At 42.6% G+C, this 21919-nt stretch overlaps 3 protein-coding genes across 3 annotated transcripts; 1 reads left to right on the top strand and 2 right to left on the bottom strand.

The window, feature by feature from the left end:
* Positions 1 to 231: 231 nt before the first annotated feature.
* Positions 232 to 4628, bottom strand: LOC127369336 (Golgi reassembly-stacking protein 1). Its single transcript, XM_051410596.1, has 9 exons — positions 4403 to 4628; positions 3839 to 3919; positions 2928 to 3131; positions 2526 to 2612; positions 2294 to 2424; positions 2011 to 2149; positions 1809 to 1926; positions 1598 to 1720; positions 232 to 1267 (listed from the first exon to the last, which is right to left on the bottom strand). Exons 1-9 carry the CDS (start codon positions 4466 to 4468, stop codon positions 999 to 1001), a joined length of 1218 nt encoding a protein of 405 aa, XP_051266556.1. The 5' UTR covers positions 4469 to 4628; the 3' UTR covers positions 232 to 998.
* A 915-nt stretch (positions 4629 to 5543) lies between these two features.
* On the top strand, positions 5544 to 7692 carry LOC127369341 (elastase-1-like). Its single transcript, XM_051410602.1, has 8 exons — positions 5544 to 5686; positions 5804 to 5898; positions 6124 to 6230; positions 6366 to 6494; positions 6592 to 6728; positions 6833 to 6978; positions 7372 to 7521; positions 7624 to 7692. Exons 1-8 carry the CDS (start codon positions 5653 to 5655, stop codon positions 7630 to 7632), a joined length of 807 nt encoding a protein of 268 aa, XP_051266562.1. The 5' UTR covers positions 5544 to 5652; the 3' UTR covers positions 7633 to 7692.
* A 915-nt stretch (positions 7693 to 8607) lies between these two features.
* Positions 8608 to 21654, bottom strand: csrnp1b (cysteine-serine-rich nuclear protein 1b). Its single transcript, XM_051410575.1, has 5 exons — positions 21431 to 21654; positions 14558 to 14750; positions 12381 to 12640; positions 11976 to 12272; positions 8608 to 11867 (listed from the first exon to the last, which is right to left on the bottom strand). Exons 2-5 carry the CDS (start codon positions 14730 to 14732, stop codon positions 10884 to 10886), a joined length of 1716 nt encoding a protein of 571 aa, XP_051266535.1. The 5' UTR covers positions 14733 to 14750; positions 21431 to 21654; the 3' UTR covers positions 8608 to 10883.
* Positions 21655 to 21919: the final 265 nt, after the last annotated feature.

Here is a 21919-nt window from a genome sequence, read left to right as displayed (position 1 = left end):
AATGCACTGAAGCTCTTGTGGTTCTGTAATGAGGTGTTTGCTGACACCTGCTGTTTCAAAGCATGTAGTTACGTATTCACACACATACATACAAATACATTATACACATATATATTCATATGTGTATATATAGATATATGTATGTAAAGACATAAATATACACACACGTCAACACTCAAGATACTTTCTAATTATACACACAGTGACAATAAAAAAAGAGACTGCTGCAGGTTTATCTTGAGCATCTTCTTTTTATAAATATTTGAATATTTTTGTCCATCCATAAAAATGTGAAACATAATTGAATTATAGTCTATATAAAGAGAGGAAACAGAAAACAAACAGTGAGCTGTATCAAACATGGCTTGATCATATACACCAATCAAAAGTCAAACCAACACGTAAGACAGGAGGGCATTTAAAATGAGACATAAGGCAAAGAGGCTTAACTGGTAAATGCCTGAGATTAAAAATCTTTTCAACACATGTACTAAAACCACAGGAAAATAAAACCCAAATTCCAAAATATAAAACATAAAACCACATGATGGATCTGTGTAACTCCAGCTCAAACGTTCTTTTTCTAACAGTGTTTCGTACTATTCAGCAGGTGATATAATGTTAAGAGCAACAAGAAGAAAATATTATTCACCTTTGGCTTTTTTAGTGCAAACTAGGATGACTTTAACAGCAACTAAGACTCAACCAAGGCTTCATCCTGCTTGATGTTGAGACATACAGTATGCCTAAATTATAGAGTACATTCAGATTGTATTAACCATCCGATCGACTTACAAGTCACAATCTTTCTCAAATGTGCAATTCAGCATGCAGCAATGGCACCTGTATATAAATAAAACTCTTAGAAATTAAAAAATAGTTCCAGTGGGGCAACTTACAATCATTAGGGAAGCTTTCTGTATCATAGTGTGCTCTAAATATCCTCTAATGCAACTCAGTTATGAGTGAAACAGGTTACTTATACTCTGGTGTAGCAGTTAACTGTCTGGAGCAACAGTCTCCGACTTCTCTTCCACCATAATACTGGCGGAGCTTGAGGGCTCGTAACTAGTATCTTGCACCTCTGGGATACTCAGGCCGCTCAGGTTCTCTGTGGTGACTTCAAGCCCAATGAGGTCATCCGCAATCTCTTTGCTTGGAGAAGCGGCAGTGATCATGTCAATAACAGGCTCCTGCTCGGTCTCCTGAGTGTCTGATTCATCTTCCCTCTCTGGAGATGAAGGTCTTTGGTCAACAGATGAGGTATCTGTCAAAATAAATAAACAAGTGTAGTTAAAAACTTAAACTCAGATTGTTGCACTTCTGGGCACAGCAATGATGATTTAAAAAAATGCTCTGCTATTGCTATTTAAGCTGTGTTACACATATATTCATATATCTATCATTTTGGAAAACTATTCTTGTGCGGCAAGCATGAAAACTAATTTACCAACAAAGCCATTAAATGAGCCCAGACATGTGAGGTAGCTGGTTTTAACTGCTTTTTTTCTTTTCAAGCAGGATGGCATTAAAAACATGTAATTGTCCTATTCAGCTGCACAATTAAATCACTTGCAGAGGGTGTGTAAGCACTTACCCAAGCTACACTGATCACCAGAGTCATCTCCATAATTAGCGAACATGGAGCTCTGGCCCATGTCACTTGTGGAAACCATGTCTGACAAATCCGGCGTCATCGCTTCGGGTATGTTGGAAATATCTGCAATTCACAAAGGACAAATGTCCATTTCACTCCGAGTACATCAACTAAATTAGAAAAAAACAAAATTAAAATTAGATTGGGTTACCTAAGTCTACAGCTGGCTGCGTGGGTGAGATTACACACAAGTCTTGCGCAGCTCCTTTGATTTGATTCAAATCTATTTCACTGACACTAGAAGGGCTACATGCAGCCACTGAAGGCACCTGAGAACAGAGAGAGTTTCAGACAAAGACAAAAAACTCTCCACCAAGGAACATTTAATAAAAGAGAGATGTGATAAGCTGTACCTCAGTGTGGTCACTCGCAACCAGCTCTTCACTGCTGCCAATCACTGTGGATTGTAGAACATTTTTGTTCAGGGTGTTAGGCTGAGCTGGACGAGTCGGGATTCTGTGCAAGTAGCCATAGCCGATGCCACAGCCTAAGCTAGGATATCAGGCAAGCAGGAGAAGGGCATTAGTATAAATGTTTATTGTGCTTGCACATATTAAAGGTGAAATGATAAAAAAAAAAAGGTTGCTGCTATTTTAAAAAAAATCACCTACTTCAATTTGAAGATATAATACCTACCTTCCCTCTCCTCCCCATGCTCCATTTGGAGTCACCACTACCTCTCTGCACTGGTCAGTCTGTGTGTTGTACACCAGCAGCTTCAGAGGTTTCCCCTCATTGGCTTCAATCAAAGAAAAGAAATCCTCTGACTGCAAGGGTTTCACAAAAAGAGAGGAATATAAAATTTGGTGCAAAATTGTGTCCATATTTTTATATACATTAATAAAAACCAAAAAACAGGAAAGCTTACATCCTGTAACACCTGGTCAGCTCCCACAATGAAGTCATCGTGAGCAATGAGGCCAGCTATAGCTGCGGGAGAACTGGCTTCCACATCCTAGAAAGGCAAAGATGGTTATGAAGACATTTTTTATTTAAAACCACTATCTGAATTAAATTAAGACTAACAATGTACTGTTATATGGGAATTTATGTATGAGAATAACACACTACCATTTGTCCATTTGGTGGTACCAACCCAGAAATAAGACTTTTATGGTTAGGACCTCTTAGCAAATTTGGCACAACAATGGTAGATTGAGAAAAGTAGATTTGGATTTTCTGCTCCTTTGTCTTCTTAAATTGCTCACACAAAAATACTAAAAGAAAATGTGTTAAAGAATAGCCCCTATTAAGGCTAAACTTGACTTACCAAGACATGCCAAACATTCTCATTGGCTCCTTCAAAGCTGCAGAAGCGGACACTAGCGCCCAGCAGACCCTGACCACCCCACATGTTACTGGGTATCACTTCCAGTTCCCTCACCCGCTGGGTTTTCGAGTTGTACACTTCAAGTTTGACCGCTTTCTCCACATTGGCTTTCAGAAGGTCTTTCAGCAAGTCGCTTTCTTTATTCTGGAGAAACAGAGAAATATATATCGACCGTTCCAGCTGTGACACAGCAGAGATGATGAACCAGTTTTCATGTAAAAGAAGATGAAATGATAAAAATAGCCGACGGCATGGCTACTTTTTGTCCTGAGGCTATAATTCAGGCCTGATGTTTCAGTTTTATTGTGGGGAAAGAGAAACTGGCTATCAAACAGTGTTTGCAGTAAAAACAGGCACAGACATACACATCCTAACAAACCTGTACATGGCATCAAACAAAAGCCTTAGCAAATCACAACAATATATACATGAACAGTCTAGAATAAGTTAATAGGAGGCCAAAACAGAGGAGTTTATATTTGTTGTCCCATAAAATATTATGTAAAAGTGCAACTTCATAGAAAAATTCACACCAACAGTTGACAAGCAAAGCAAATTTTGAAATTGTGATTCATAACTACATGGTAGCATGTTTCAAACGGATCCTTCTGCAGATGAATTTCATAAAACTGATCCCAGAAAAATGCAGAAATAGTTGACAATATTCATCAATGCAGCCATTTAAAATGAGCTTTAATATCACAATTCTGTTCATAAGACAGCAAAGAAAAGATTTCTTAATCAAATATGCCCATCTATTCGATGCTAGTACCCATTCAATACAACCCAATGTTTGTCATTTGGTAACAGACATGCCAAACCACCAAAATGCATCCAGGGAGTTCACTCACAAGTCTGGTATTTCCTATAGAGAGAATGAAGTCAAAGAAGGGCTCCAGACCGGCCCTGAGAGCAGGTGAGTCCTCCTGAACCTGAAATGTGGAGAAAAAAATAAAACACATTTGAGATTTCTTTGATTTGACATAAACAGGATGTAACAGTCGCCCCCTTGTGTCAACTACACAAACTGCATTGACCAGACTTTGGGGATCCTCATTTCCAGATAGCGCACAGCTTGTATTCCTCCCAGGCTCAATAACAGGTTGATATGTATGGCACCATATTTATCCCTAATAACATTAGTTTGTACAGTTTCAGTCTCTAGCAAAAGCCAAACAGCTTGGATGTTTGCCAAATGCCACCTCATCATGGGCGGACACCATAAAAGCTGACCACGAGTTCCTCCACACACAATAACCTGACAATTACAAACCTCTCCATAAACACATGCAGCATTAACATCTGCTCAGGGCATAGTTAACAACACAGTGACCTTAAAATGGATAGCGTCAACCCAGAGTAACAGAGACGGACCGAGGGGTTTGTCTGTAACCTTGCACTGCGCTACAACGTACCCCGTGGACATGATATCCACTGTTAGCTCCCCCGTCCGACAAGAACGAGCTCTGCGGTAGCCCCATTGTCTTCACCGGCTCCGTGATACGAACACTGACTAAATGTCACTGAGGTAGAGAGGCGTTAGGACTCATTACTGAGAGGTATACGTCCGAGTCCAGCTAGCTAGCGCCGACAGCAGGCAGGTTGACAGCGGGCGCCCCAGGGGCCAGGCAAAGCTAATAAATAAAGATGCCAGAAAAGTCGAGCACGGTATCTGCGATGATCTCCAGCGAGCTGCGCTCGATTAGCCGTCCTTTGGTGGTGTGTGCTACGCGGTTGCCTGGCAACGCGAGTGTAAAAGCTTTAATCTCATTCATGAAAATTTGAACATTGGCGGATTATGCGTGATAAATTTAGACATTTAACACAAAATGTTACCTAATTTTACGTTAGATTGTATTAAGAAACAGTTTAACATGATGAACATTTATTATTAATTTGGTTAGAAGATCTGTAAAGAGCTGTTATACATACTGACTGCCCCCCCCATCTGTACAGATATCAAACACCAGGATCAGGTTTTAGTCATTCACCAAACTTTTTTGTTTGGTTTGTAGATATGCAGCCAAATTGTCTCTTAAAAAGAAGAACAATGTTTACATTTTATTATTATTATTTTTATTATTATGCATATGTTTCTCCTACATAATTACACATCTTTATCTTCCACTGAAATAAGAATCTGTCTGTTTTTTACAATATGGAGTTGGATAAAATCCTAATCGGTGAGCGAGCAGTGGAACATTTCTTTCCTTTTCACAGGTTGTTGATCAGTTACCAGAGTTATCTGTAGGAAAATGGAGGTCATGCTCTTTGCAGATGGTCTAGTTGAATTTGCCTGCCTGTGAGTGCACCTGCTCTTTTCCCACCATGATAAGAAATATACACTCTTATTTTTAAGTTTACTAAATCAATTAAATAATGTATAATTAGGCTACTCCATAACTACGACTATATAACCACATATATGGATTTTGAGGGCTGCATTATGATTGCTGACTATACCTGTGAAGAAATCTAATATTTCTCCAAAGTGTTTTTCCATTCCTCAGCACAACATGTTGTACATTCAATCTGGCATTATCAACATGGATTGCTGATATTGGCAGGTAACTTAATGGTTGCCTCCTACTTTCTGAAGGTCTCCCAGTCTCAAAATGATATAAATAGTTAAACTGCCTCTGTGACTATTCTTTAGTGCGCCAACATGATTGGGTTTGTGGTTCTTCTGTCCTTCATCGGTGAGTTTTCAAAGAAATAAACCAACACAATTTATTATTATTAGACTTTTTAAGTGCTGTTTTACGAACATGAACGTCACCATTGTTATTCTGTTCATGTTTATGTGTGCACCAAAGGGCTGATCTGTGCTGAAGCACCTTTCAACCATAATGTGCACAATCAGAGGGTCATAGGAGGCCATGATGCTCCTCGCAACGCCTGGAAATGGCAGGTAAAACCTCTAAGCACTATTTAAATTAAGCTAAAATACTATATGCAGTGCTTTCATTTAAATGTTCACTTCAGGTTTTTATGTGCTTTGGAATTTTCTTATTTCTCTTATTGAGCAAATGAGTTTAAAAATTGACCCACTTCTCCTCATATTACTGAATGACTTCTGAAATAACATTAAATCCTGAACCTTATCAGTGTGTGTTTGGTCTCTGTATTCCCTCAGGTTTCTCTCCAGCAGGACGGATACAATGATGGTTCATACTACCACCTCTGTGGAGGCACTCTCATTGATCCTTTCAACGTTATGACGGCAGCTCACTGTATCCTCAGGTTGGGTCTCTCTCTGGTCGTTATCTTATGCCATCAATACACACCTACATATATTTGTACTTATACATGTAACATGGGGTAACATTATCCAGATGTTTAAGCATAATGTGGTTTTGTTTCTTATGCTCCTGTCAGCATGGATGCTAGTACGTACCGTGTGGTGCTTGGTGAGTATAACCTGTATGAGTACGACGGCAGTGAGCAGTTCCACCGTGTGACAAGGATTACTGTCCATCCTGGGTGGACTGGAGAACTTGGCAACGGGTAAAATGACAGCAAGTCTTAATCTAACCACAATTTAAAAAGGCAGCCTATTCATTGTTGAATGACATTTTATTAACCATGTTTTGTTGTCTATTAGAAATGATATTGCTATCTTGAGACTGGCTGATTTTGCGTATGACAACGGCTATGTGGCTGTTGCCAACCTGCCCGGCCCCGGTCAGACCCTGCCTCATGACTTCACCTGTTACATCACCGGCTGGGGACTTATGGACTGTGAGAAGACGCCCATGCACACGTATAATATATGTCCATGCACACCATTTATGTATGTCTCATATAAAAATCCTGCACTCCCTCTTCACTCACTCTTTTCACAGACATGGGGAGCGTCCCTGCCATCCTGCAGCAAGCTGCTATCCCGGTGGTGGCGCATTCAGTTTGCTCCCAGCCTAACTGGTGGGGCAGCATTGCTCTGGAAACCATGGTGTGTGCTGGAGGGGATGGAGTCATATCCGGCTGCCAGGTACAGCAATCATATGTGTGCATCCGCCTAATGCAAGAATGTTCTGTCCTGAAACCAGTTTGCCTGACTAGCATTTATATATATTTTTAGAATATTCTGGGTCTCATTTCTGTTTATTATTATGTATAATAATTATTTATTATACATAATAATTGATCTTTATGTGACTCAACAGTCAACATTAGCTACATTGTCAGTAACCATGTAGCTAGTAGCTTCTTTACATATCAAATATTATAAAAACAATGCCAGCTATTGCCACACAGCAGATCTCTGCCTAAATGAAAACTGTATAAAATAGGCTGAGTAAGAGGTAATGTCCTACTTGTCAATGCACGTGTCTTCAAACTGGACTCCTCTTTTTGTGTCTGTTCTTATTGCTACCTGTCCCAGGGCGACTCTGGAGGTCCCCTGAACTGTTTCACCAATGGAGCCTGGAGAGTCTACGGTGTTGTCAGTTACGGTCCATCTGGCATGTGCAACCAAGTGACTAAGCCCACCGTCTTCACCAGAGTCTCTTCCTTCCAGGACTGGATCTTTTCGGTAGGCCTCCTGTTACCTCCATGATTTGCTTCTCAAAATATCACCATATTTGTCTGCATATTTCAGTTGCTTGACTTTTATTTTGTCTGTTTTTTCCCCCAGGTTTTGTAAAATCTACACATCGATCAACTGTCACATGGAACCAGTGAAATAAAATGAATATGCATCTTAGTTATGTGTGTCTTATATACTTATTTACTTGTAGTTCTCAATTTAGCCAAAGGAGGGCGATAGTGGTTCACATTTAGACCCAAAAACCCCTCTGACTCCTCTCAGGTGTTTCTTGGCACTCTTGTACTTTCTCACAGTCTCAGAATTGTTTTGCTTATTGGATTAATTTTTGTGTTGATGCTTTTAACCAGTCTACAAATGTGGCCACAGTTAAAGGGTCATTGGGGTGAATACCAGCAAAAGTAGGAGTGGTTACAATGCGGATCCCTTTGACCTGTATGGAAAATTCCTCAGGAAGCTTTAAAGCAAAGACCAAAGGGACTGGACTTCTTTCAGCCTAAAAAGGCTTAAATGACAGTGTGGCGTGGAGGTAAACCCTTTTAATGTCAGAATCAAAGAAAACCAAAAAAAGAACAAGAACTCGCAACATCTACCTAAAGACTTAACAAGAACCAAATTTTCTTAATGGTGGCCAAATGTGAGCTATAAGCAGTCACTGCCTGTCTGGGAATTCTGGCCATATGTTTGTGGTGGTAGTCAGGAGACTATGACATGACATCACAAGTGTTTTTCCCTTAACCATGGCGACCAAAAGCCACAGATGAATTCCAGTGGTCCACACACACACACACACACACACACACACACACACACACACACACACACACACACACACACACACACACACCAAACTAAAACTAAAAGAATTTCAATGGATTTAATGTGACCAGGAACTGACTACTGCCTTAAATACTATAGAAAATATGATTTTAGTAGATTAAAACATGAAACAATTGAAAATATTTTAAGTTAGGAAGCCAAGACTACATAGAATATTTCAATGTTTATATCACTGAGGTTTATGATGTAGCTCCCTTTAACAAATCAGCATATGAGAAACAACAGAGTCAAGCATTTAGAAAATGTTTTTTTTATTATTATTTGGAGGGACAGGCTGTCAAAATGGCTTAGATGAAAGAAACTGTTTTTTGAACAGCAGGTTAAAGTGTGAATATGTAAAAAATAAAGCAGCTTTGTTTGCTCTGCAGGACCATTCAAGCAGAAATATGTACAACACAAAAGGCAAAAAGTAAGACACGTTCTTTGAAAATAAAATTAAAAAAGCTGTACTGTAATACATTACATTGATAAACACTCACTGTTGCCATTTCTTCATGAGAATTGATGTTTTATACAAGAGAAACAAATGCTTGCTTGCAAAAATCAGTGCCCTCTTCATGGCATAAGAACATATATCGGATGGATTTCAAAGTAATCAAAAAGGCAAAAAGCGAATAATACATTTCCAATGTGCACTCAGCACTTTTCAAAGTATACAATTAATCAGAACAAGTTTTAACAAACAGGACCTGCATGCATAATTTCTAAAGGGTCCAGAAAGGCTGTTGAAACAGCTGTAGAAAGGGTGAGATATGTACATCAACTCTCTAGTGTCCTCAACTGTTCACACAGGTGACAGCAGAATCACCATTGGAAGGTCTTGTTCTATAATTGATGAGGCAACTCTTCAATTTTCAGGTTTATGTGTGTGATAAAAATTGTATAATATATGCAGTTTTTATCCACAAAAAACACTTTACATGTGTATTTTATAACGTAATGCAACCCAAGTCACAGACTTCCAAACAATTCAGAATACAATCAAATTGATCTTTGCAATTTACTTAGTTTTAGTGGCATTTCGCTAAGATATCAAACCATAAGACTGCCTATGAAAAATACTTCAGAATGCTAGAGAGCGATAACCTTCATAAGTATACATTTCTCTATAATTCATATATTACAAAGGTTGTCCCAGATTGAAAATTACTCATTTTGCTTTCTTAATAAAATATTCAATTTGTCAGTGATTAGAATTCTTTTGTCAACCTACATAAATTAGTTACAAAATATTAGTGTAATTTTCTATGGTTACATTATAGGCAGCGATACAATAGACCCATAATTTAGTTTCAGTGATTAGGGAGATTCCACAGTTTTCAGTCCCAAAGCTTAAATGGAAGCACTGTGCACACACCATCGGCAGGCATGGCTCCCCTGATAAGCAGGCACATCCAGTAAACTTCACAACACCCCATTTTATTGCCAAAATGTCTTAAATTAAATAACTAATGAAATGATGACATAATAAGTTACCAAAGAAATGTTTAAATGTAAAAGAGAATAGATATTAAATACTTTCTGATGGACTTGTGGTCCCATTTCCCATAACAACGCCTAAATGTGATATGGAAAAAAGGAAGGAAGATTGCACTTTCAGGTGAAAATATCAAACCACAGTGCTTCTCGAGTGAAAGTAGGCTTTATCTGAAATAAATAAAATAAAATCATAAAAGGAAATAATTTAAAACAAAAGTAATAAAGACAATACAGCTACAGCTTTTAAATGGTATGAGCATTATTTCTAGTTACCCGGCTCATAAATAAGAAACTCCATAATTTAGCGTTGAACTGTTGAATCGACCCCATACAACCAAAACAATGCCTATTCATACGTAACTATTTTCACAGATAAAGTGCTGATCGAGGAGCTTTTAGGGGGATTTTTTTTATTTTTTATTATTGTACCATATAAGACCCTTGGGAGAGATCTTGAGGAGAAAGAGTCCACTAGCTTCAGGATTCAGCACATGGACCCTACCTACTCAAGTCATCTGGGTGTAAGCCCAAAGGGAGCACATGAACAGGACTATGTTGTGATTTGACTCGGGTTTCATATGAAGGCCATCACAGCAATGGTCACCATACATTGCCTCCAAAAGCTAGAAAGCTAGAAAAAATCCCTGAGGTGCACATTCAGCTGTGTTGAGATTCCTTACCTGGCCCCGGTTAAGGTTGATTCCTGTTTAGCATATGGTTGGTGATCTTGGTTTGGTTAAAAGAGCTTTCTTAGGAATTGAGAGCCATCATTGGTTTTTATGGGCCTGGTCAAATTGATCTCTGTTTTGTGTCTTTTCACTTTTAAAAATTAGCTGCCATCTCACACAGCAATACTCCCAAACTGCTTTGCTAACGTTTTGAAGGCAAGTCTGGAATTTGAACATTTATTAGGCAAGAGGGGAATCACAGCTTCCTCCCAAATCACACTGACATTGACTTCTTATGTGCATGTTCAGTCCCCTCCCAAATCCCTCTTTTTTCTTGCACAGTCCACAAATTTTCACGTTTTGTCAAACTTTCACAGACTCCATCACAGACAATTTCATGGCTTCCTCCAACAGCTGATTGTCTGTAAATGTGGCAGGGGGTTCTGGGACGGATTCTGAAAGGCCAATCAGTGACTCCAGGAGGCAGGTCCCTGGGTCACTTGCCGGAGGGAGGCTGGGGTAACTAGGCAACTGAAACTGAAAAAAGTTGTCCATGTGTTCATACTCCTTGAGGGAGTTGTAGAGCGAGCTGGGCCCCAAGCAGGGGAAACCGTCAAAGAACTCCAGGTCTGACTCCGAGGAGAGGCTCAGGTCCATGTTATAGCTTGCAGAGTGATCGACGGTGGGGGAGGGTGTGCGTGGCACACTACTGCTATGGAATAGGGCGTTTCCCTGGTTGGCGTTCTCATCCAAAAGTTCTGAGATGGCTGTTACTCGATTGTCTGTATGATCGTCCAACAGTGCAGCGTCTATATTGTCATTCTCGTCAGCAAAGTCTACCATGCTAAAGTTACCAAAAGCCTCCGTAGATGGCTGCTGTTGTTCTTGTCGTTGACCTTGGCAGCACATGTCTTTGCGGTCCCCACCGTCCCTGCTACTTCTTGAGCAGTTCTCTGTGTCGCTGAAACTGAGAATGCGGCTCAGGCCTTTCTCATCAACATCAAGCTGGGTGTGATGCTCACAGGGGCTCCCGCCTGTCTCGGAGTCCTCACTCTGACCTGAAGAGTCTGAGTCCGTCATATCGCTGCTGCAACTGTTCTCTCCGGTTGCCGTCTGTTCTGAGCTAAAGGGGAAGGAGGGCACTGCTGGTAAGGAGGTGGCCCCTGTTGTGTTGTCCTCTTCCTCCTCCTCTGTGCTAGACTGCTCCTCCAGTCTCTTTTCCAGCTCCAGCTTCATGATAGTGTGGATGTAATGTGTCTGTACCCTGGTGGAGTTGAACTCAATGCGACCCTCTGTGTTTCCACAGCCATCCTTGGTGCAACCACATGGGAAAGAGGAATGATCCATCTGTGAGAAGAAGGAAATAGTTAAGTTACTGTGAAATACTGATAAGAAGAAGTCCCACTTGCTTTGTCATGTGGAGCCCTTATTGTTAAACCTGTTTTCAGCTCTTACCTGACATTTGATGCCGGCCAGGCTGCAGCTACACGTCTCGGGCTCGCAGAAGCCCTGGCAGTCGCAACCGCAGTTCTCCCTGGAGATTCTCAGCTCATGCAGCTGCCTCTTCTCCTCCTTGTCGATCTTCTTCACACCGGCTGCTTTGAGCAGTGAGTAGCGACGTTTAGGCGCGTAAGGCTGGAGGAAAGAGCCCTCCTCCAAGTTGGTTCCACTGATGTCGATGTCCTGCTCGGGGATGTCGTCCACTGTTAGCTGCTCTGCCTCCTCGCTCTCTTGTGTTCCGTTCTTAGTCAGCTGGAGTGAACAAAAGGCAAAAAAAATTTAATTGTTGCATTGATTTTGTGTATCCAAATTGTTGGATTTTTACAAATTATCCAAAACACATTGGGTAAAGTGGCTCACCTTCAGTTTGAGAGCTTCTAACTTCTCCTCCCTGAGTCTGTTGAGGAGTTTTTCCCGGCGTAAGAGCCGCTGCTCCACAGCAAACTCAGCAAGCGTATATGTTCGGAGCACGCTGTGGCGCTGCATCATGCCCAGAGTGCATCCTCCTCGACTGGGAACACTGGTGAAGCCCTGGCACCGAGGGAAGAAGAACACTGTCACCTGGTCAAACGTCACATTGCCTCGCCGTGCTCTCTTGGATTTCTTTAGGATGGATGTTGCTGTGGATGAAGAAAGGGTAGATTTAGAATACATCTTATCCAAGAAAGAGAGTGTGTTTTAAACAGGAGGGTATTAGAGCTTTCTTATGAACTGCCTCAGTTCCTTTTATGAGCCACTAGATGGCATAATGCCCCACCACTTGAAGTCTTGAGCCGTGTGCAAACCCTGCTGAACACACTGTAAAAAGACACCCCTCTGATTCATTGCCCTTGTCCTCAACCAAGCCTTATCATGTACTCAATTAAAAGACACTGCTCACAGGAGTCCAACACACTTACATCCTGTAAAATGAAACCTAAACTACCAAGAATCCATTCAGTCTCGTTTCTTGCCCTAGTATGAGACAAAGAACACCCAGCCCAGGAATTTCCCCTTGGTGGCCGACACAGCGTAGGAAGCAGAACTGCCAGGATCGCAAACTAGTGAGTAAATGCTTGGGGCTTCCGGAAGAGGTGGAGGGTAACTCTCAGGATAGAAATAAAAACTGCCCACCCTGGTTTTCCTGCTAGCTGACAATCCCCCCCAAAATGGACCAGTAACTGACAGGATTCAAAAGGTCCTTTCTCTGATAAAAACATTCAGAACCCACAGCGACCAGCCATCTTTCTATAACCAGACAAATACAATAAAACCATATGGGAATCAAAGTGGAACCACATGTGGGAATAAGTCCAACAATTATTCAAGCTTTATTATAAATTCCACTTCCTCTGCCCAGGAATATTCAACACGACTTTTGAGCCTTGCTTCCAGACAAGCAACATTTTCCTCTGCTTAAGCCGCCAAAGCCAATGTTTTTTTTGCACGTGTGAACAGAAAAGGATGCTAAAACTCCACATGTGTTGAGCATTACCTTTATTGTGTGGTGGGGAATTCCACGTAGATTCCCATTTTGGAGCTTTCTCGGGTCACACCCTGAACAACTGCCCGTGAAAAGTCACAGAAGTCAAACGGGAAAATCTGTGCGCTTGGTGTGATAATTGAAGCTCAGAGAAAGAGAAGCAACCCTTTACCCCAATGCAGGTACAGACAATAGCCTTACTATGCTGTCTAATCTGCTGCTGGGGGTAATACAGATGCAACAAACTGCCAGTTTCAGCTTCACATCCATCAAGTCCAGTCAGGCTTATGACACCCACAGGAGACAAATGACACCTTCACTGCTGCCTCTAAATGGGATAGCTTTGCTTGCTGTTTTTCCCCCCTTCACTTCACAATGGCAGGCAACTTTCTGTCCAACACAAACACCAGATTTATAATGGCCTGTACAATCTGCTCTTCTAGATGTGTCTGCATGCCTTCTTTTCTTGATTGGCCAACCCCCCTTTTTTGTATCCCTTCACCAAGCCTCTTTCAGCACCTGTGCTGGGTGCATGCCCGGGCTTCAAACAAGGCTCTGTGTGTTCCCAGCTTTGGCAACCTGCCACGCTTCCCTTCCTGGCTCCTTGCCCCACCATCCTGGAAACCTCACAACTGTTTGCCCTTCTCCCCTACAATCCCTCTCCAACCCGACCGGTCCCCTAAAGGCCAGCAAACGCACCCAGGTCCAGACAGAAACACCCTGAAGCCGCTCGACCCACATCTCTCAAGGAAAGATGAGGCTCTGTCTGTCTGCGAGGCTCTGGGAAGAAGGTGGAGACTGCGCCAAGGTGAGCAGCCACTGCATAATGCGATTAGCCATTTTGCAGCTTCAGGGCATGAAATCAAAAGGAGGTATTCATTGCAGAAGTCTGAAATCATTTCTGTGAAGTGTTTCATGGGCTGCCAGCTGCCTAAATTCCTTAACTCTCCCCCATTTTTATGGGTTTGTTATCAGAGCCTCCACGGAGCAGTAAAGTCAAGGCGAGAGAACGCATTAAAAAGCATGTACCATCAGCTCTTTCTATGATTTATTGTTGCTGGAAGAGGACACTCACTGTTGTAATTTGTTGCTGGGGAGCTGGGGTTGCTGGGAGTGGAATCCAGGGTGTCCGAGTAGCAGCTCTCCCCCTCCGAGTCCCAGCCCGAGCAGGCAGAGGAGAGGGAGGAGGGTGAGGAGTAGCATGGGTCCTCATCCACCTCCTCAAACTTCCTCTTGAGAAGCCCACTCATGGCGTTAGTGCGAACAATCTGCAGGAAAGAGCAGAGGGAGGAGTTATTGGTAAATTATTCATACTTATTGTAACAGCTTTGATCACCAATGATTCAACTTTTGTCTTACGAAGATTCTGGTAATGTAATGTAATGAACCAATGTTGCAATGTTGCACCGAAGCTATTGTACACACACAGGCTTTTCACAGTGCGTTTGGAACAAGCGAGTCCTGTGCTCAGCCATGTGAGACAGTGTGCATCCCAATCTCGTGCTGCACTCAGCTGAAAGTAGAAAGTAGCCATGGCAGAGGAAGCAATCAATCAGGCCTATTCGCATAAGTCAACAATTACTGGACCCTTCACCCTCTTCCAAAGCCCATCAGCTCAGCAAATGCATTGATTAGAGAGAAGGACCAAGCACAGAGGTGACCAAATCATCGAGCCATAGACATTTAATTTCAATAATTTCCTTTAGGCAGCCTTCACTATGAAATGTGCAAGCCGAAGCCAGGGCAATACGCCCCTTGTCCTGTTTAATGTGCTCACATGGCTCTCACAGTAGATATCTACAGCTATCCATAGTCAAGATGTTTTGTTATGCAACTCCTGCACATATTCTTCCAGAGCTCCCATGAGAGGGTCTGCTGGTCCAGCGATAAAAACAATCAATCCTTTGAGAGAGACAGACAGGCAGGCAGACAGACAGACACAGAGAGGAGAAAAAGACGATCACCAGTTCATGAGAAGAGAGAATGCCATTTACCCTCTTACAAAAAACATTGCCTGATACATGTGAAAACTCTTCCATGTTCGAGCTTCGTTGATACCTTTATATCTTATTTTAGTCAATGAACAATACTCTCATAGCTCAACTGAATCAACCTCCTGTCTCCTCATTTTGTTCCAGGAAAAAAAGAAAAAAAGAACAGAAACCACTGACATGAACAATGAACACGTTGGATGAGAAGGAAGGTTTACTGCTGGCATATTTTATGGTTATGGGACGTAAACGCGTCACGTAGCTCTGACAAACAACAGACAAGATTCTTCACAACTTCTGGGAAGTGCGAGGCGACTGCGACTGCTAGACAAGACAGGTCATCATCACAGTCCGGGGGCCGAGCTCCTGCTAACTTAAACAAGGAGGGATGGAGGGGTTGGAGGGAGGAAGGAAGTGAGGGGAGAGAGGAGACATGACTGGGCTCAACTCCAGGGCAGACACTCCCTTCGATGATGTGGAATGGGAAAGGAGGCTTTTACTTTACGCATAAAGAGATCATTTCACCATCAAAACTGTTTACTGTTTTTAGAATTGCAGCCAAATCACTTACAGCTGCTGCAGCTTGAGCATGTTATGGATGCACTTCAATCTTTGGTTATTTTTAGCGGTGTTTTTTCAAATATTTGCTTGGCAATACCTATAATTTTGTGAAAATGTTTAGAAGGAACTGTCAGGGGTCATTCGTGTACTTTTTCATGTTTAAGTTATTTTTGGATAATTGCAGAGTAGAGACCTTTAAATTAGTTAAATTTATCTCCCAAACATGTCAATTATTAGACTGTACATGGCTCAGACACAGAGACACCAAGCTGTCCTGCCAACAGGCTAATTTGTCTCCACTTCTCCTTAGAGGACAGCTAAATGTGTCAAAGGCATCAGGATACGTCATGCCCAGAGATCATCCTATGGCTTTAAAAGAACTTTAACTCCATGTGTGACATGCTGCATGGCTGGTTTGTCTTATCTGGATGTTATGCAAGTGTCAGCACTCGAAGAACAGGAAAAAAAAAAAGCTTACGCAGGTATGCAAGGAGGTCATTTTCAGCATGCAACAGGGAGCAATTATGCAAAACCAGTCCTCCCTTTTGACAAGGATAAAAGAGGAGGCAGAGTCAAGGGCAAGAGGCTGACACCTTTGTATAGGATGTGGGGGCAGCTTTGCAGCTGTATACAGGGTTATTGTTATTGCTGCAGTCAGATATTGTTGTCCCCAGTGCACATATGATGAATGAATCACCTTGCAATAGGTCAAGCTGGCTCATACCATCCCTGCAAACAAACAAAAAGGCCTTCCTTCACACTGCGACCACCTCTGTGCTTAAGCGGGTTTTTACATTACCGAACCGATGAGAAAGGCAGCCGCTTAGTTCCCATCCATCAACTTACTCGAGCAGGAAGTAATCTCCAAATGCCTTTCACAGCAAATAATATTATCACATCATGGGATTTGCCTTGAGACAATTTAGAGACACCTGGGTGCAGCATCTGTTGCTCATGTGTTCACTGATCAGACAACAAGTGTGCTCTAAACGCCACACCGCAGCATACATATCTCTGTGCAGAAAAAGCGGCGCACACATGGGTTCACCTTACATTTTTGCCATCACCCCCCCGTAAAAAAAAAAAAAATGAAAACAAAGCTGTGAGGCATCCTCAAGGGAGTGCATAGCGCCAGCTAAGCAAAGTCTTTTTAATTAAAAGCTGCAGTGAGGCAGAAGGGGGGGGGGCAGTGGTGTCAGAACTGGGTCATTGTCTCTTGACTGCAGTCTACCTGACACATTGATTTGTTAATCCTGTTCAACGGGCAGAAACAATGGCGAGAGGTTAATCCTGGCAAGGGGACGGCTTGTAGTCAATCTGGAGCTTCTCAGCCTGCTCAGCCGCTGCACCCACAGAACAAGGCCAAGAGAGCAGGGAGAGCGGATGGAAGGGACTGGGGGTAAAAAGACAACAATCGTGCAGTGACTCATTTGCAAAAGGGTGGAGGGAGGAAAAAAAAAAAAAAGAACAAAGATAAAAGAGGAGAATTCAGAGCCGGCTCCTCAAGAAAGCAGTGCCTGTGAATGTCTGCTCTAAATGGAGAATGGATGTGATCGGACAGCCGAACCAGAGAGGGAGCACAGCATGTTTTCACCGTGCACTAAATTATGCATCACTGTCATTCCATCAACCGCACACAGGCAGACAGATAAAGGACGCATCCGCCGAGGTGCTCCCCAGCCAGTTGTCACACAGTTGGGAAGATAAATCTCAGGCGAGGAGATTTGTCACCAGAAGCACTACACAACTCAAGTCAGATGCATAACTATGTCAGTCGAATAAGATTATCTTGATACATGCAGCTACAGGCTGTTAATATGAATTCAGAATCCCAATTCATTTCATTTTTATCTGCAGACAGCTACTCAAGTTCTTATTAAGGAATCTTAAATTATTCCCACAGGGGGAGGGTGTTAAAATGTTGAAAAGTTTAGGTTTAATCAATCACTTATTAGGATTATCCAATAGCAAATAAGCCAATAATATTTCTTAACTTAGATTGAAGAGGTAGATTTAGTTTTTAAAAAAGGTTGGAACAATCCCTACCGTCATGTCTAGTGTTTCCAGAGTTGACAAAAGGAATTTATTTTAAAGGAGAAGCCCAAAAAACAGGAAAACCGTAAAGACAGTATGTCCAGGACGGTCTTAAAAGCCTAAAAAAATGTCTATGCATCCCTGCGTATGTAGAGACATCACCCAGCAGCCTGCTTAAACTGCCCCTGTCTGCCCTGAAGCCCAACAGGACAACTCACAGTTGACTTTGCCCCCTTGCACAGCCTGTCCAGCCCCTTTGCAGCTGATAACAGTGTGGGTGGGAGCGACAACTCGCACCAAACTTAGCCAGCATTTACATGGCATGCTGACAACCGTGTGCAGTGTCTGAATGACTGACTGACTGAGTTGAGTGCTCATAAAATGTGATAATGATGAGCCCGGGAGTCTTCCTGCATGTGTGGAAGCGTGTCTGGGCAGGCCCTCCCCCCCAGGCTTCAAGGTATTGCACCTCTCACTTCCAGCTCTGTCACTGAGAAGACGGGGGTAATTGATCAGAGCCATCAAGGTGACAGCAGGGCTGGATTCCAGCTCCTGCACAGCTGGGGGAAACACTGGCTCATTTCTTCGACTCAGCTGTTACTCAGAAGCGCTCCACCTGCTGGAACAATGCAGGGAGAGCTCCTGTTTTCTCCTCTATGATCCTGTTGTTCTCACTGAAGCCCAAAGCCCGCTGTGTGACTGTGCCACAGAAACATTCTGTTCCTCTGCCTCGACCCGTGCACACACTGATTCCAAAAAGGAGAGGTAGTGGGAAGAAGGAGGGAGGATTGTACAAAACAAATAAATAATGTCATGTCTCGAAGCCACAGGAATTCCATTCTGGCAGCAGCACTCTTGCTGTAATAGTGGGAGAAGAACACAAACTCTATCTAACCCAGATGTGTTTTCTACTGCTAACCACTGGAAAGTCCTACTCCCATAAGGCAGCTGAGCGAGCTACCTTTCCTGGCCACACCTGACAGGGTATTAGCTTGCACGTGGACCTCACATGCCCTCAGCTGTCATTAATCTGTTATGCAGGCCAAACTTGAATGGCCAGGTGATGCCTGCAGGAGCCTGACTGTATACTCTTACTGATTTGGATTAGTTTGCCCACATTTTAAACCAAAACAAAAAGGGTTTAAAAACTGATTTTAAGTACACTACCTCCTAGGGAAAGTCTCACTACGGAGAGAGAAAGATAATAGTGTTAAAAATATGTAGCTGTGATTTTTTTTTTTCCACAGACAGATTTGCATGTATCAGAAATTGTGCAGTGTGTAAAAAAAAAAAGCAGAGTTGAGAAACTCTCAAGTAAAGAATTCCTTTGCATAACAGTCTACTAGCAGCAAACATGCAGCTTTGGGCGTGTGTCTATGTGTGTATGTGTGGAGGAAGGGAGGAGGTGGTTGTGGGTTCAGGGGTCGTGCTCCAGTCTGGGACACTTGCAGTATGGAATGCTGGGAGAGGACAAAGCAGATGGGAGCTCTCTACTGCTGTGTGGGAGACTGTCAGCAGACTCTCTGCACATACACACACCCTCCCTTCACCTCTCTCTCTCTCTCTCTCTCGTCTCCAGGCACAAAAGCGTGGGGGCCATCCTGCATGACCAAAATGAAGCAGGCACAGACAACCTTGTCTGAACCCAGCACTGCTGCCGCCGTCTCTGCCAGCTGGGGAGACAGATACTAAAAAGTGTGTGTGAGCTTCCTGAGGTTGTGAAACATACACTGCAGTGTACAGGAAGTGGCCATCCAGTTTATCTATGCTGTGTCTGACAGCTGCAGGCACCACAAGGTTAGCTGAGTACAGGATCATGTGATGGAGATGAAGGACTCAGGAGGTAGGGATGGTATCTATGGTTTGTGAAATTCTTCCAAATGATGCACAGAGCTTCTGCATCCTTTTGTGTCATTTAAGAAAAAGGCAGCAGACTGGTTTGTTGTTATTTACAGAAGCATCAGGGTGTAAAATGTGAGCTAAAATGGAAAATGATATTATATAAGTGCAGATAAAGAGTTATCCAACATCACTGCAGATTCCCGGGAAATGAATACCACATGAAATGCACTGCATCAACTGCTATATTCCCTCTCTGTAAACAAAGGATCATTCAGCTCTCTGTAGCCTAATTCCAGAAAACATGATTCCAAAAATGATCCGGGTGAGGTCGCGCTAGAGACGATTAAATTCATTCAGCCGCTTTTTTTTTTTTTTTTTTTTTTTTTTATCAAAAACAGTCTGGCTCTATAAAATAAAGAGCCTCAGACTATGGTGTCATTTCTGAAAAATGCATTAATAAACAGCTTCTGGTGAGAATAAACACCATGTTGTAAATAAACACCAAAAAAACCCCCCAAAAAAACAGCAAGTGCGCGCACACACACGCTTCTAGAAATTAAATTAACATTAATGCGCCACAATGACTTGGTTATGACAAGGAAATATCAATATGCTGTTGTGGCACAATTGCTCAAACAATGAAGGCGCTCAGTATTCCGTATCCACACCTGGCTCATAGATATCCGCACGAGGTGGGTGAAGAAGAAAAAAAATCAATCATCAATTTAAAAAATTCTAAATCTGTCCGAAATATTCACATAGGGAGTGCTGTCTCCCCGTTGACCTGATCATTCCTCATGATTAATGCTAATTCTAATGACAGCAGCCCTGTCAGCTGTGTGTGTGTGTGTGTGTGTGTGTGTGTGTGTGTGTTCACATGTAGTGCCTTCAGGAGTCGCTCGAGTTACAAGAGGCGCACCAGCACCGCTGAGGTGAACAAGAACAACTCCGCACGGGCTGGATACACAAAGCCCGACCTCATCAACAGTTCACATAAATGAATCCACAGCCAAATAAAAACACACTCCGGTGTTAAAGCTCAACACTCCCGGTGCGAGCTGGGAAGTTTTCGAAACAATCAAAATGAGAAAACTTTAATAGAACAGGGATCGATAAGTGAATGGAGAGGGTTGTTGGAATGTCGCCTGAATCAACAAATTATTTCACCTCTTTTGCAAATGATCAGATTGTGATCACCTGTGTACAAAGCAGCCATCGGTTTAAACTCACTCCGGCAGAGCAGCCAACCGGGTCAACATTCACAATCGTCAAGTTTACCCTACTGGCCGTAAAGTGTTGTTTTTAAAAAGAAAAACCACCCACCACAAAAGATTCACCTGTAACAGCAACCGAGACATTTAAATGACCCCCCCGACCCCGAAGAGAAATCCAAACTACTTGGCTTTCCCCTCCTCGGCTGAGGTTGAACACACATTAAAAAAAAATATATAGCCTATAAATATATACGGTGTTCAATAAACCCCCAAACAGCGAACTCTCTGCATTATGTGTCTACTCACCACCAATTCGGGTATCCGATCACCATTAGTGACAAAATAGCGTCCGGTAAACAGCCGATGGGATGGTAACAGTGTAAGTAATCCAAATGGCACGAATAAATACAGCGCTTATCCCCGCGTACAGACAGCTGAGGACCCTCGGTGCTATTGTCTGCGTCTCTGCGCCGTACGGGGCTCCGCACCAGCTGAAGCGCTTCCCTTGTCTGTAGCAGACTGCCGAGAAGCGCAGCCTTTTTCGTCAGTGGAAAACTCCCTCCTGGCGTCTGGTCTGACGCAGGCGGTGACACAGGGAGGCTGCCCACGCCGCTTCCTGCCTGTCCTCCTCCTGTGTACCCGACTGTACCCGATAGCCTATAGCTACTACCTGAGAAAAAACACATATGGTCATCTATTGTATTTATATTTTATGATTAGTGATATTGATAGTAATAGGGCATTTAGCTAATAAAAAGGCACCGCTGAGCCCCCTTAAAGAGCATCTGGTGGTGA

Source organism: Dicentrarchus labrax, unplaced genomic scaffold (assembly GCF_905237075.1).
Source record: "Dicentrarchus labrax unplaced genomic scaffold, dlabrax2021, whole genome shotgun sequence".
Taxonomy (NCBI): Eukaryota; Metazoa; Chordata; class Actinopteri; family Moronidae; genus Dicentrarchus; species Dicentrarchus labrax.
This window is presented reverse-complemented; position numbering and strand designations above follow the sequence as displayed.